This window comes from Phyllostomus discolor, chromosome 9 (assembly GCF_004126475.2).
Source record: "Phyllostomus discolor isolate MPI-MPIP mPhyDis1 chromosome 9, mPhyDis1.pri.v3, whole genome shotgun sequence".
Lineage (NCBI taxonomy): Eukaryota > Metazoa > Chordata > Mammalia > Chiroptera > Phyllostomidae > Phyllostomus > Phyllostomus discolor.
In genome coordinates, this window is record NC_040911.2 from 79,433,047 (window position 1) to 79,448,652 (window position 15,606).

The following is a 15,606-nucleotide window of genomic DNA, read 5'->3' on the forward strand; positions in this document are numbered from 1 at the left end:
TGATGAAGCTGCCAGTCACCAGTTGCCCGTAGCTGTGGCCTTCTGAATCATCTAAATAGTTTCCACAGAGTAAAGTTCAAGCTGAATGCAAAATCTGATGCAGATTCATCGTTCTACTCACTCAAGTCATTTTCAATGCAACGGCCACACAGTACACAACATGCTCACTCAATGGCATCTATCACCCCCACTGACCAGTCCAGTGAAGTCCTCATTGTTCATGCATGCACATTCCAGTCCATTCTCCTTGGCTGCCAGGTTACAATGATGTGGGGTAAAGCATTCTCATTACATAACAATAGCTGGACTTTTTCAGGACAGACCTCATATATACATGTTTCAACCTTCCTTTCTCTGTAGGAGACCAAAGGGGAAAGATGCTAATTTTCCAGACTTCCATAACTGTCTTAAAAGACAATGGAAGCAAGATCAATTTTAGGTCAATACCAATTAAGTGGGTTTTTGCAGTTTTTAGGTAAATTTGTTGAAATGCAAGTCTTTTGGAAAGTATATCCATATCTGTTATACTATTTTTGCTAATTATGCCTTCACATTTTTTTCTATTTTGTACATAGCAAGACACTCGTTTTTATTAAACTTAAACCCATAAAAATAGTTCCTGGCTGAGTATCAATAAATTGAAATATGTGACCTTTACAAATGAGTCCTCATGTAAGTGCAGCGCAGGGCATTTTTTAGGGCAGTGAAACCATTGTGATACTGTCATGGTGGATATATTATGCATTTGTCAAAATTCATGGACCTGTACAGTACAAACAGTGAATCCTAATGTAAACTATGGACTTTGGATAACAATAATGTATTGAATTTGGTCCATCAACTACAACAAATTTATCACACTAATGCAGGATGCAAATAGGGGAATACTGGGAGGGGGGATATTATGTATGGGAACTCTTTACACCTTGTACAATTTTTCTGTAAACCTAAAACTGCTCTGAAAAAGTCTTTTAAAAAATAGTTCATATCCTAAATATAAAAATAATATACCCAAGCCCTGGCTGGCGTAGCTCAGTGGATTGAGCGTGGGCTGCGAACCAAAGTGTCGCAGGTTCGATTCCCAGCCAGGGCACATGACTGGGTTGCAGGCCATAACCCCCAGCAACCGCACATTGATGTTTCTCTCCCTCTCCCTCCCTCTCTCTCTCTCTCTCTCCCTCCCTCCCTCTCTCTCTCTATCTCCCTTCCTTCCCTCTCTAAAAATAAATAAATAAGATCTTAAAAAAAATAATACACCCATATACAGTAGTGCAATTCATTAAAGAGCACGTATCTGAATCTTTCTTTAAAGAGATTTAAGTTATAGGTTAACTACCTAAGATCACGATGTTAGGACAAAACAGGACTTTGCTAATCGTCTAGACATTAACAATTAAGAAACTAAAGGCCAAAGAAATTGATCAAAATCAAAGTTGTTTGGTGGCAGTACTAAGCTCAAAACTTCCTCTTCAGACACCCCAGCTGAAGCGCTCCTTCGACAACGCTACGTGGCATTTCTTTCTCTAATGAGATAATGGGGTGAAAATAACTAGTAAAATTTCCAACACAAATGCAAGTAGTATGACTGGAAAATGAATAAAGGAGCCATCCGTCGGCTTGCTGTGCTCCGCTAAATACCGTACTTCACTTAAGCCTCCTCAGGCTAAGTTCCTACAGGCAAAGGATAGAGATCCCAAAGTCGTCCTACTTCCCATGCGGGCCGACCGACTCCTGGGTAGGAGCGGATCCGCCCGGCCAGTTCTCCCTTCCCTTCGGGGAGAAGCTGGGCGGGGCTCAAAGGAGACCCCAATATCCTCAAGTGACCCCTGCCAAGTCCCGTAGTTCCCTTCAGCTGCAGCTCTCTTGACGTCCCCACGCGGGGCCCAGTCTGAGCTTCGGGAGTACCTCAGGGACCTGTTTCTCCACTATGGCCCCGAAGGCTCACGGATAGGTGTGTGCAGAGCAGTTCAGCCTTTCTCCAAGTTCCATTTTGGCGCTACTATAACGCAACTTCCGCCCAAAAGGCGGGAAAGCGGAAGGGGCGGGACTAAACGCAGCCAATCAAGGAGTTCAGCCAGAGGGACGACCTGAGGCTCCCGGAAGCTGTCCTGGAGGGCTGACCGGAAAACGGAAGCGGCGCTCAACACGTGGGGGCGGTACCGGTCGGAGAGTTCTGCGTCCTCTCAGTTCGTGGGAACTGAAGCTGGTTGCAGCTACCGCTGAGGACTGGCGACGCGCGCCGGGGCTGGAGAGAGGCTGCGAAGTCGGGAGACCCGCCAGGCGTCATGGAGGGTTCTGGGGAGCAGTCGGACCCGCAGCCACAGCATCCCAGGGACCACCGCATCCGCGACGGCGACTTCGTGGTGCTGAAACGGGAAGATGTATTCAAAGCAGTGCAAGTTCAGCGGAGAAAGTGAGTCAGGTCGCTGGCCTAGGGTCCAACTCCCCATCTTCTAGGTCCCCTACATACCCCTCTCAGCAGGGTGTCATTTTTGGCTCTGTGGGTCCTTGTCAGCGTCCTCTCTAGTTATCTGCTGTCGGATCCTCCCACGGAGGGCTTTTCCCCCAGGACCCTATCCTCGGCCCTCAGGGTCTCCTCTACCCATCCTGTTTTTCTACAGAGACCCCCTTCCATGATCTCATACCTGCTCCTGTGTCTTCAGCATCCTTCTCAGTCTTTCTGCTGAGTTATTTTTCCCATTCTTGACCCTCTATTGCCCGGGTGCATCCCCGTCACTCTCTCCCCCACCCCCTGTCCTGGGGTTCCCTTCCACTAGGTTCTTGAGATCTCTCCTTTTTTCTCACAGAACCCACCCTTTACCCCTGATCTTATCCTTGCTTCTCACCCCACCCCAGCTCCCTTCTCCTATAGACCCCCTTCCTCCCTAATCCCTCAGCCAGGATCAATTGCACAAAAATGAAACCTCTCCGACCTTGTGTGATCTTCTGGACTCTTCTCTCTACCTAAAGGAACTACTTGTTTACACTGAATAACTTCCCATGGAATGTGTGGTCACTCTAGAATTCCCAATTTTACACCAGACCATGAGAGTTTTGGAAAAGTTAAATTGCCTAGAGGCAGTTTGCTTAAGTTCTCAGAACTTGAAATTAAGTTTAGTTTGTGAACCTGCTGATTAGTTATCACTGATTTAGTATTAGGAAAGTAGGAATTTTGATAACTTTTAGCAGAGGTGGTGAGACTAAGTCCCAGTTGCATATTAATGGTGAAAATGTATTGGGATGTTTTGATTATCTGAAAAATACAACCAAGCTTTCTTTTGAGCTGGGTTGTTACAGTGTTTTGGACAAAGAAGGAAGTTCAGTGCAGTGTCAGGAGAACAGCTAGCAGACCGTAAGTCTAGGTGTTGTGAGACTTGGAATTTCTGGTAAGTGCTCAGTTCAGATGACTTATTTTGCTTCACGTTATGACAACCAAGCTTTTTTGCACAAGCACCATTCCACTAAAGATAAATACAAAGGGGGAGGGATTTCTTTTAGTTCAGAAATGAACTAAAGTTCAGTAAATAAGTTTAGTTCAGTAATATCTGCACCAGCTTTTAAGCCTTTCTAAATTCTCCATTGACAAAATCTTCATTTTGGTGCTTGAGATTAGAGACATTTTATAATATATTCCTCATCATTATGGTATTTTGTATTCTTTTTATTTTTTTTTAGAAAGAGGGGAAGGAAGGGAGAAGAAGGGAGAGAAACATTGACTGGGTTGCCCCTCTTATGCACCCTGATTGGGAACCAAACCTGAAAACCAGGCATGTTTTCATGACCAGGAATTGAACCCGCAGCCTCTTGGTTTACAGAACAACACCCAACCACTGAGCCACACTGGCTGTGGCTCACACAGGACTGTATTTTGTATTCTTGAAACCAGTACTTTTTTTTATTTTCAGACTGGCTAGAAACGTGTGCTTGCTCCCAAGTACATAAGTTTTGGAAAGTGCCAACTATTTAAACTTTTTAATTGAAGTATAACATTGTTAAGTTGTAAGTTCAGTGAACTCAAAGTTACACAACTGTATAATGACTGTACAGGCGAAACTTTGTTTTTTCTTTTTCTTTTTTCCTTGTCATACTGTTTTTTTAACTTGCCTGATTTTGAAATGTGGCTGTTTGAGTGTGCTTCTTAAAAATATGCTTAGGCAAGAACTTTTTCATTACTAAGGAGGCAGTCAGCAATATCTGTTTCTTAAAAGTACTCTTTAGAATTTTTAAAAATTTGGAAACACTTTTTATCACTTTCCTTGGCAGAAGCTACAACATTAGTTTACATTTAGAAAATGACCCTCTGAGGTCAGCTATATCCCAGGCCAAATTTTCCCTCCCCTTAGGGCTACACTCATCTGGTTGGCCAGAAGTAGTCCTAGGTATCTAGAAGGAGATTGCAAATCCCACTTTTTCCCAGTGAAGACTTGGCTCCACATCCCTCTGACTGGGCCCCACTTTTCTGACTAGGGTAGTGACCTCCTATCAGGCCAATCAGTTTGAGCTACATACCCTCCTTGCACATCAAACCAGCTGCCAGAGGGATAAACTCTACCCCAGCAAAGACCCAGTATTTCATTAGCACTGGGTACTCAAAGAATGGGGAGGAGGTGCACATCAAGGCTGAGCTGAGTTTCAATTTCTCTGTCAGCTTTTATGTTAGCAAATATGTTGAGTGTCATTTGTTAGGAACTGAAGACCCAACAGAGAAGAGAGTTGGCTCTATGAGGATCACTCAGGATCTTGCAGAAATTGATTCAGATGATTCAAGTGAGGAGATTTAATGAAGATATGACACATACACATAACATACAGAGGGGTGGCAAGGTTAAGAGAACTAGTAGGGACTGTGATGCACTCAGAGTCTAGCAGTGTTAGGAAGCCTTCGGCAGGGAGCCTGAGTGATGTGCCCTTTGCATTCTGTCATGGTCAGCCTCCGTGGGAACAGAGAAGGGAAGAGAAGGTGTGGGGTGCAGCACAAAGAAAATTAACTAGATGTGTCCTCCGGGAGTTGGAGTTCCATCAGTGTGAGCCATATCCTGAAACTGGGCAGGACTTCTGAGATCCATTGGTCTTTGCCATGTGGTACAGTGGAAAGAACCAGGCTTTGGGTGCAGGCAGACTTGGGTTTGAATCCCAGCTCCCACGTTTTAACTGAACCTTGGACTTTTCCTTGAGTCTCATATTGCTCTCCTGGAAAGAGCTGTGCCCCAGAATTACTGTGAGAATTAAATTGAAAAGGGTGAAACATCTGGCAGATACTGCCTAGTGCCTGATTGGCACTCAGTGGATGTTAGTTTTCTTCTTGAGGAAGGAAAGGTTCTTGTTTTTTTTTGTGGGATTTCACTTTAAAATTGTAATAAGATAAAAATCTGGGTAATTGGATTTTATTTGTAATAAGCCATTCTCAATAAATGTTATTCTCACTGCCAAAAAGAAACCAAAAAAAACCCGTCTGGGTGATGGGAAAAGCTAAAGTCACCTGGTGCTCAGCAGAGCATCATCATTGTTAAGCGCCATTTCCAAATGTGTATATTGTCAGTAATGTTTATTTGTAAATGTAATTTGCTTTTACTAGATAATTTTCCAAGAAAACGGTCATTTAAGCTAGGGAATTTGTTAAATCCCTGTCATCTCAAAGATTGTTCAGTTTTGAGATTTTCTTATGTAAGTTACAAGGGGTGTCAATGTGTCCAGTGGCCTGGCAGTCTTGGCCACCCTTTGTGCTATTTGGGAAGTCTGCAGAGCCTGTGAGCTTGGACATCCTGTTGATAATGCTAACTGGAGTCAGACCTATGCCTCAGAGGAGGGATGTCTTGTCCTTGTTTCTCGTTCCAAATTCAATGTTTTTGTGGCTTCTTTATTACTGTTATGTCTCTGCCCCAACCGGATTCTCTCTAGTAATGCTGTAGATCATCCGTTGTGTAGACCAGATTTGAAATAAACTAGAATAAACATATTTTTTCTATACTGAATGCAAATGAGAATTGACTAATTGATTGCATTTTCTTTCCCAGAAAAGTAACCTTTGAAAAACAGTGGTTCTATCTGGATAACGTCATTGGCCATAGTTACGGAACCACATTTGAAGTGACCAGTGGAGGAAGTCTTCAGCCTACGAAGAAAAAGGAAGAGCCTCCTTCAGGTGCACTACTTTGGGTATATGTAATAGGTGCTCTTGAGCTGGCCAGTCAGAAATCTGTCAACCCTAATTAATTCAAAAGTGCCAGCCCAGGCTATCTCTAAAGAAATCTAAACTCGGAATCTAAGAACTGTAGTTTGATGCAATGAAGCAAGGTGTGCCTTTGGCTTTGAGATACTTGGATCTGGCTCCAGTCGGTCATTCATTGGCTCTCTGACCTTGGGCCAGGCATTTAATCCCATGAGTCTTTGGTGCTTCAGTGTAAGAGCAGATGCAGAGCCCTTTCAGCGCCCAGAAGTTGAGGAACAGCTTTGAAATAGTGAACATATTGGGAGGAAATTAAGATGTCTGGCTTTGAATTCAGTTGGCTAGGTTTAAGTTTCAGCTCCATTATTTGCCTTGTAACCTTGGACAAGTTATTCTCTAAATCTTACATTCTCATCTGTAAAATGGCACAGTAAATATTTAGTGCCTAGGCCATAGCGAGTCATAGGATAAATAGAAAGTTCTTAATAGTGCCTTGCTTATAGTTAATCAGTCATAATTTTAGCTGTTATTATTAATTAAAATTAAGTACTTAATATTTGTTAAAATAAATGTACTTAATATATTTTATTAGTAAATTAAGTATCCTTAAATAATTATAAAAACTAAATAATTAAAGTAGTATTAAAATTCTGGTTCAAACAAGTTAGTTAAATACTTTTAAATTAACATCCATATTTTTATTAAGTACCAAATATGTTTCAGGCATGATTAGTCATTACGATGATCACAGTTCATGAAATGGATCATCTAGTAAAATGTATTAGTGGAGCCCTGACAGGCACGGCTCAGGACTGAGCACCGGCCTGTGAACCAAAAGGTGCTGGTTTGATTCCTTGTCAGAGCACATGCCTGGGTTGCAGGCCATGTCCCCAGTTGGAGGAGTGCCAGAGGCAACCAGTCAATGTTTCTCTCACACATCAACGTTTCCCCTCCCTGTCTTTATCCTTCCCTTCCCCTCTCTAAAAATAAATAAATATGTTAAAAAAAATATTAGCAGAGAATACCAAAAATAATCTAATAGAGTAGCAACCAGCATAATTTCCGATGGTGTTGTGTGCTATGAAGATGACAAAGCAGAGAGGTGTACTGGAGGCTGATTGGATGGAGTGAGACATGGCTGCAGTGATGAGCTCAGCTCTGATTGATGGAAAGGATGCAGCCACTCACATTGTCTTAAGAGTATTGCTAACAGAGGTAGCAGCAAGTACTAAAGCCCTGTGGTGGGTTTGTGATTAGGGGCTTAGGACAGAAACAAGGGCAATGTGTTGAGAATGGGAGTTAAGAAATGAGGCCAGAAAAAGATAGCCAAGGGCCAGAGCACACTCAAACTTGCAGATCATCTTTGCATTGTATTCTAATTGATACTGGAAGCCTCTTTGTGGTTTCTGCATCAGCATAGATGAGCTGATTTGTATTTTAAAGATAACTGACTTCCAGGTGGATTGTAAGGGGGCAGAAGTGGGAGTGGGGAGAGGAGTTAGAGACTTGGAGTAGTGGCAAGAAAGGATAGTTTGCATGTACATTCCAGTGGAACTAGAAGGCCAAATTTGAGTGACTGATGGGCTGGAAGTAGATATGAACTTAGAAGAAGGAAGATTTTTTTAATAATTTCAGATCATAAATGTCATAAAGCAATTTCCTTCCTTAGAGACCAAAGAAGCGGGCACTGATAATCGAAATATAGTTGATGATGGGAAATCTCAGAAACTTACTCAAGATGACATAAAAGCTTTAAAGGACAAGGGCATTAAAGGAGAGGTAATATTAAAAGGATATTGTGTTTTGTTTTTGTTTGGTATTTAGGGAAATGCTTGGTTTTTAAAGCAGGTTTTACCTAAGGTAAAATGTAAAAATACTGTATACTTATTAGAAATAGCTTGGAATGTACATGCAATTCACTATGTCAAAATTTTCATTTCTTATATGCAGGAATGTAAGTGATAAGATTACTAATATTGTTAGCAAAAGAAAATTTAATAACAGTGCATATTAGAGCTTAACTTTATTTTCAATAATGTTTTCAGCCAGTGACTCCAAGAATGACAGGTTTCCTTTACCTCTCTTCTTTTTTTATTGTATGTCCTTTTTATTTTAGTTTAAACGGAGTTATAAAATACTTGTACTTTAATACAAATTCTAGATAGAGTAAGAAACTACAGAATTCATCCATTTAGACTTCTGTGGAAAAGGAACTGGAGAATCAGACCTTTGGATACATTCTGGGGTAAGAAACCTTTGAAGTGATGTGTTCTGTGAAAATAAAATTTCAGGAAATCTGCTCCTTTTCTTACAGGAAATAGTTCAGCAGTTAATTGAAAATAGCACAACATTCCGAGACAAGACAGAATTTGCTCAAGATAAATATATAAAAAAGAAGAAAAAGAAGTAAGTTTGTTTGAGAAAGACAGAAACATTAAATCTTCTTGTAGACTTTTTTAAAAACATTATTAAAAATAAAATATTTTTAAACTGGTATTTAAAAATTGGTGTTCCGTTTTCTTCTTCCCCCAGATATGAAGCCATCATTACTGTCGTGAAGCCATCCACCCGCATTCTTTCAATTATGTATTATGCCAGAGAACCTGGAAAAATTAAGTACGCTTTGTTTCCTTTCAAAAGTATAATTGGGGAGAATTTGTCTTTAAGAAAGTCATGATTTTAAGTAAAACAAAAACTTGCTCACCTGCATAAAATATTCTCCTACCCCATAAATTGTAAGTTCTTTTTACCATTGCTGCCAAAGCAATCAATAATCTTATCAACATGCTTTCTAATGTGACAAAACTTGAAAAATGATTATTAAAATTACAGGCCTTGCTTTGCCAAAAATGAACGAACTGTTCTTTTTTTCATAGCCACATGAGATATGATACACTAGCCCAGATGTTGACATTGGGAAATATTCGTGCTGGCAATAAAATGATCGTAATGGAAACATGTGCAGGCTTAGTGCTGGGCGCCATGATGGAACGAATGGGAGGTAAGTTTTAACATTTTCAAGTTCATGTTTGGAGTAAAGGAATCTAAAAAAATTAAAATTTCAATCTCATGGAAAGTGCGGTTGAATTACTATGAGGTTATTGAAGTGACTTGGGCCTGGGCAGCTCCAGTCCCTGGGACTGTTCTGCATGGTCCACATCTCCCAGCCCACGCTGTGTTGGCGCCCCTGGACAGCAGTTGCCCTTCCCTGCTTCAGTAGCAGTGGGGGTGGTTCTGAAACTGTGGCTGGCTAAGACCTCCAGGGCAGTGATTTCAGAAAACTCTTATATAGCTGTTGCTCATTTTATTGGCCTGAATTGAATGGGGGAAAATACTAGGAATGTATTCTCTGTTGGAAGATATAGTACAACCTGATTTGCCTGCTCTTTCTGTGACCCCACTTATCTTTAGAACGTAAGAACTTTTAACTCCCTTATTTGAAAGTGATGTCATTGGACTGGGGGAAAGCTGAGAAGCAGTCACCAATCATGTGACATACAGATTTGTAAGCTCACAGTTTTACTATAGTGTCAGGTGGGAGTAAACTTCTTTAAGATTTTCTGTTAACCTGTTTTGGAATTACATTACATCCATTGGGGATATTCATAGATTATAAACTCCCAGAGGAGCTGCATCATCTCATCTGTCAGCCACTGAACAGAGTCAAGTAGAAAGACCTTCAGTCTTCTTACTGTGGGAGACCCTAAGGATTTGCAAAATCTGGAGTCATCTTCATCAAGAGATGTTTGTTTTATCTGTTCAGGTTTTGGTTCCATTATTCAGCTGTACCCAGGAGGTGGACCAGTTCGGGCAGCCACAGCATGTTTTGGATTTCCCAAATCTTTCCTGAGTGGTCTTTATGAATTCCCCCTCAACAAAGTGGGCAGTCTCCTAAATGGAACATTCTCTGCTGAGATGTTGTCATCGGAGCCAAAAGACAGTGCTTCAGTTGAAGAAAGTAGTGACACATTGGAGGAAAAACAGACTTCAGAACAGGAGAATGAAGACAGCATGGCAGAGGCCCCAGAGAGCAACCACCCCAAAGAACAGGGAGCAGTAGAAATTATCTCTCCAGATCCAGCCTACAAGGAGCCTAAAGAGAGAGGAAGCAAAAAAGATTATGTAAGGATGTTAAAGAGTCCCCCTGCCCTCATAATATTCCGCTCAGGACCTAAGTTAACTCCATTTAAGCACTGAGATTTGACTTGGCTTTGCAGCCAAAATAGTAAATACTAAAACAGATGGAGAAAGAGTGTGTATGGGGGTGTACACACATGTGTGATACAATCTGTGGGATGGAGCTTTATGATACAGAAACATTGTATAGAGGTAGCGTAATGATCATTTTATAACATATGGGTTTTCTTGTGTTTTCAGCCTCCTTATACATTTATAAGACCTGCTGCTGCTTTAGTCCGAGTTGATAAATATTTTTGAAATGTTTTGACAGACCAATGTTTCCATAAGCATGTCTGAATGACCTCAGTACTTCGGTTTCTTATTTTTCTTGAAGAGTCAGGAAAAGCAGAGGAGACAAGAAGAGCAGAGGAAAAGACATTTAGAGGCTGCTGCTCTGCTGAGTGAAAGGAACGCAGACGGGTGCGTTGATGAAAGAATGCAGGTGACATCTTGCTGTTTGTAGGCTCTGCTTCAAACAGATTAGCATTCTCTGCTTGTCTGCTTTGATTCTATGGGAGCAGAGACGATGATTCTGTCTTGGGTTTTTTAAGAAAGGAGGCTGCATGTGGTAGAGGTAGGAAATTGTGCTGGTTTTGGAGTCTTTAAAGAAATTTCTCCAATGATGGTGCATCAGCCGGGGCTGTGTAGTCCTGCCTACGTGCAGATGCTGGGGCATTCAGATTGATGTGAAACTGTCTGATGTGAGGGCTAAGGAGACCTGACAAGGAGAGAGAGATTGAGGTGCAAGGCCAGCATCAAGGTTGGATTTATTTCCAAATGATTTTTTAATTGAATTTACTGGTGTGGCATTGGTTAGTAAATTTTTACAGGTTCCAAGTGTAGTCCAGGTGATTCTCTTAAATCAAGAATGTTAAATGCTACTTAGAGTTGCCAAGCACCTTGAGAGCTTATAATTCAGCTTGTGTTTCCTAGAAATTAGTAGGTCATGATTTTATCCGGAAATTTTGGAATGTTGTATTTAAAGCTCTTCCTTGTATAAAAGTGATGCAAATAAGTGCATGATCATTGTAAATGTGTTTTAAAACCTATGTTCCATTTTGGGAGTAAAGAGAATAACATCTCCGACATCTTTCTTGCAGTTTAATTGTAGCCAGTCGTTTCCATCCCACTCCACTGCTGCTGTCTTTGCTGGATTTCGTGGCCCCTTCAAGGCCGTTCGTGGTCTACTGTCAGTATAAAGAGGTAATGCTAAAACAGAGTGGAGGGGAATTCTTGTATTCAAGCGTTGATTCTCAAATTGTATCCTAAGCACTAGTTGTTAATAGAACTTTCTTTATGCCTTCAGCCTCTGCTGGAATGCTACACAAAACTGCGGGAAAGAGGAGGGGTCATCAACCTCCGGTTGTCTGAAACCTGGCTCAGGAATTACCAGGTATGCGTTCTTACAGCCAGGCCCAGGAGCTGATTGCGCAAGTCTCTGGCTCCCCGCAGTACTACTGGGAGTTGTTAAATGTAGATATCCCTGTTTCTGTTTACAGAGATGAAACAGTCTCATGCCTGTAACTCAGAGAAAGCGCCCTGATCTGGCCTGGCCCTTCTTTTCTCCTTTTATGTCAAGATCTATTACTCTGTAACTCCAATTCAGAGGCATTTACGGTGCAAACTGTTGAGGTTGTGTTTACTCAAGGCCTCCAGATCACTGTGGAGGGAATGACTAATAATTGCAAAATCCCCAAGCCAAGAAAGTGACCCTCTCCTGTCTGCTGAGGTGTCTTTGCAGCAAGTTTTCACTATTTACCGGTGGGCTCTGTCAGTTCAGGTCAGTTCAGGAAGGCATTTGTCAAGTGGAATTAGAAGTGTAATAGACTTATCGGGGAAATGCCTTTGAAAGATAAGCAGGGAGGGAGCAGGACTAGGCCGGCAGAGAGAGCCTTCAGACCATGGTGCAGGTCTGGTGGCTGTGAAAGAGGGGCAAAGCGGGTAGGGAAGGGAGAAAGTCTCAGCCAGGATCATGCAAAGCCCCAGAGCAAAGACTTCCTAGTAAAGTAGCCCTGTATTGGCCAGAAATGGTGCAGTCCTGGTGGCCATATGCCATTACCAACTTGGAGCAGGCTTGCTAAAGGCCTTCTGCTGCTTGAAATCCTCACAGCCAGTTCCCTCTTGAAGAGAGATCTGAGGGAGCACCTCCATGCTGCCACAGGCCCTGCCCTGAAGCTTGGAGTGTCCTTGCATAACACAGGACACTCCAGCCCTGAGCCATCCTGCCCTTCATGGCAGCCATCTTATTTGACTAGTAGCAGGAGAGAAGCCTTGTCAGAGTCCGCAGGGCATTAGGAAAGGGGGCCCTGTGAGTGCATGTCCAGTGGCTACATCTCCATGGACCCAAGCTCCGCCGTTGGCCATGAAGCATCCTGGAGCCAAGGGCAAGAAAGCCACTCACAGGCCCAGAGCACTATGCAAGCTGTTTGCTCATTTGCCACCAAAAAGTTGTGTCAGGTTTAAGAGAAACAGCTTCGGTTTTATTTTTCAAAAGAAAATCACTTAAACCAATTTATCTACTTTTATCAGCACTATCATTTGAAGGAAGGAGCTCCTTAAAAACTGGTCTGTTTAAATCTTCAAGAGAATCTGTGTCATTTAAATTCTGATGTCTGGCATGTTTATTGTTAGCATGTTCTTTACCTGCTTGGGGAAACTTGAGTGTTTGTCTTTCTGTCTTATTCAGGTTTTGCCAGATCGAAGCCATCCCAAACTACTGATGAGTGGAGGTGGGGGGTACCTTCTCTCAGGCTTCACTGTTGCCATGGAAAACCTTAAAGCAGACCCCAGTCTCAAATCCAACTCGAGTACTTTAGAATTACACGAGACTGAAGAGCCAGCAGCTAAAAAGTGGAAATACCTGGAGTCTGACTCCTAACCTTCAAAAGTTGCTTTGATTTTTGTTCTCAGGCATTGTACAGTTAGTAATTAAATTTAAGATGTCATCACTAATCAGTTTTTCATATTCTAACCTAAGATCATGTTTGTACACCTGTTCCTGGGAAAAATAAGTAAGTTTTTTGTTCACTTCTGACACAGATGGGTTTGGTCTGTCAAAACCTTGAGCCAAAATACCCAAACCTGGGGTGTGCGGTGGACTGAGCTATGGCCAATTCTGTTTATTTCACAACGTTGCTGCAAGTACTTTTAGTACTCTGTACAGAAATGGAGAATTTAGACATCCTAAAAATATATTTATACAAGACTGTGTTAAGCCAAGTGTAATAACACAACATAGCTAAAACTTGGTGGGTACTTAAAGGAAGGAATTTGTAGAAGAAATTTCCTTATTCATTCCACTCTCTGAAACCTAAGCAATACAGATGTGTGAGTGTTAGATTTACAGTACCAAAAAATGTCCTGTTTTGGTACATGTTTGGTACAATGGCCTGTTCCCTACAGTGGAATAAACTTTTGTAAAATGCTAGATTTTCTTATTTTAATAGTTGATGATCTAGGAAAGTAAAGTATTTATTTTATTCCTTTTTTTTATTGATAGAAAGGTGTAGTACAGTACTTTTTTGCATTAACTCAGCAATCTCTTCATTCTTTGTTCCAAATAAAGTGACTAGAATTTTGGTGCACTATTCAATGAAAGGAAACATGGTTTTTAACTCCCCAGAGACTTATGGAGATAGATGTATACACATCTATACATATGGTAAGTCCTCATTCAACGTTGTCTATAGATTCTGCGACTTTAAGCAGAATGATATATACTGAAACCAGTTTTACCATGAGCTAGTTCATACAAACAAGAGTTAAGTTCTTATGGCATCTCATCAGTGTAATAATGAAGTGACAGTGAATGAACTGATGTTATTTGAGGATTTGCTGTATATGGATGTCAGTATACACACATACCTATATATTTATATATACACACATATGTGGAGCCAGAATGCATCATCTCTAGGAACTCTGACACAGTTTAGTGCAGGGCTTAGACCAGTTACTGCATTAGTGTCACTCCTTGTCAAATGTATTTTAAAGTGCCTTTTTTGGTGATTATTAATGCTGGTTTGTTGAGCTCTGGCATGATTAGGTGGTTAGTCTTTCTAAGCTCTGAAAAAATATAATCAAATTATTTGGTTACCTGCTGCAGCCAAGAAAAGTGTTTAAAGTAAGCCAAGGCAAGAGCCATGAGTCTTGCTCAGTAAACACTCATCATGTGTATTGTTCACACTGTTACAGTATAGATGCAGATTTTCCACCGAGGAGCATCTCAGAAAAAAAAGAAACTGCTTTTTCCTAATAGCATGTACTATTCTGATGATGGCCAGTGTGATTACCAAGTACAGTTTTGATTCTTTTTTTCTTAAAACAACTACTTTTGAAGAATAAAAGTGTTTCCTACCATGATCCTTTGGCCTGACATTAATGATGCTGGCTGTGACACCGCGTTCACTGGCTCCCAGCTGATTGTGACATGTGGTCAGTGTAAGAAAACATGCCCTGGTTGGCACCTCACTGAACTTGTCTTTGCAAACAGCCCTTGCAGTTGTCACCCATATATAGCCAGTCACGTTTGATCAAAAGGACACAAAATGTGCACAGACTGGATTCAGTAGTGACTGGTCACCACTCGTCACTGTCATCAGAACCGTCTCCACCTTGGGGCTCAGCCAGTCTCCTTGTCCCATCCCATTCCACTCAGTCTGAGGGTCTGCACTGCCAAGGCCCTGTGCACCCACAGCTGCCCTTGCAGTTACCTCATGGACTGGTCTCACAGCAGCATTGAGTTAACGCTAACCTAGATAGAGTTATTTTTCTCTCAATGTAGTTTACTTCATCGCTGAGTACTGATGATTTAAGTCAGTGGTTTGAAAACTTAGTGTGCACCAGGATACCCTGGAGGGCTTATTAGACCCAGATTGTTGGGCCCCACCCCCGGGTTTTTGATTCAGTAGGTCTGGGGTGGGCAAAAGCTGCATTTCTAAGTTTCCGGGGGATGCTGGTGCTGCTAGCCCAAAAACAACTGAGGCACCTGTTTGTACACCCACATCATGAGTGCAGCTAAGTGTACAGTGTTTATGTCTTGTTAGTAAAGTGGACACCCACCTTTGGAGCAGATAAATGGATAACTCTGACTTCTGCACATCCAGCCACCAGAACAGTTACATGAAATATAATGAGGGACAGTCAAAAAGTAAAGATAACTGTTATGTAATGTCCATCTTATTTCTTCATTGCGTTAGGGACTTGGAAATATACAGTGGTGCCAATTAGGTTTTTTTTTTAGCTTAGAGGGACACTAAAAT

The 15,606-nt window shown here is 41.6% G+C and overlaps 2 protein-coding genes across 6 annotated transcripts in view; one reads left to right on the plus strand and one right to left on the minus strand.

Annotated features, from left to right (window-relative positions):
* Positions 1-2,010, minus strand: part of MCM8 (minichromosome maintenance 8 homologous recombination repair factor) — a 41,260-nt gene extending 39,250 nt beyond the window's left edge. Inside the window, exon 1 of one of the 2 annotated variants that reach the window (XM_036009578.1) lies at positions 1,655-2,010. The gene's annotated coding sequence lies outside the window, so the exon portion shown is untranslated. The remainder of the gene's footprint in view (positions 1-1,654) is intronic. The other variant, XM_036009577.1, reaches the window with a different exon arrangement.
* Positions 2,011-2,116: 106 nt separating this feature from the next.
* Positions 2,117-14,707, plus strand: TRMT6 (tRNA methyltransferase 6). Of its 4 annotated transcripts, none has more exons than XM_028524499.2 (11): positions 2,117-2,413; positions 6,015-6,142; positions 7,836-7,945; positions 8,481-8,572; positions 8,699-8,782; positions 9,043-9,167; positions 9,930-10,288; positions 10,680-10,765; positions 11,446-11,548; positions 11,652-11,738; positions 13,032-14,707. In XM_028524499.2, exons 1-11 carry the CDS (start codon positions 2,286-2,288, stop codon positions 13,221-13,223), a joined length of 1,494 nt encoding a protein of 497 aa, XP_028380300.1. In that variant the 5' UTR covers positions 2,117-2,285; the 3' UTR covers positions 13,224-14,707. The 4 variants fall into 4 exon arrangements, with proteins under 4 accessions (XP_028380300.1, XP_035865472.1, XP_035865474.1 ...); XM_036009579.1 differs by having other exon boundaries at positions 2,118-2,417; XM_036009581.1 differs by lacking the exons at positions 6,015-6,142; positions 7,836-7,945 and having other exon boundaries at positions 2,287-2,413.
* Positions 14,708-15,606: the final 899 nt, after the last annotated feature.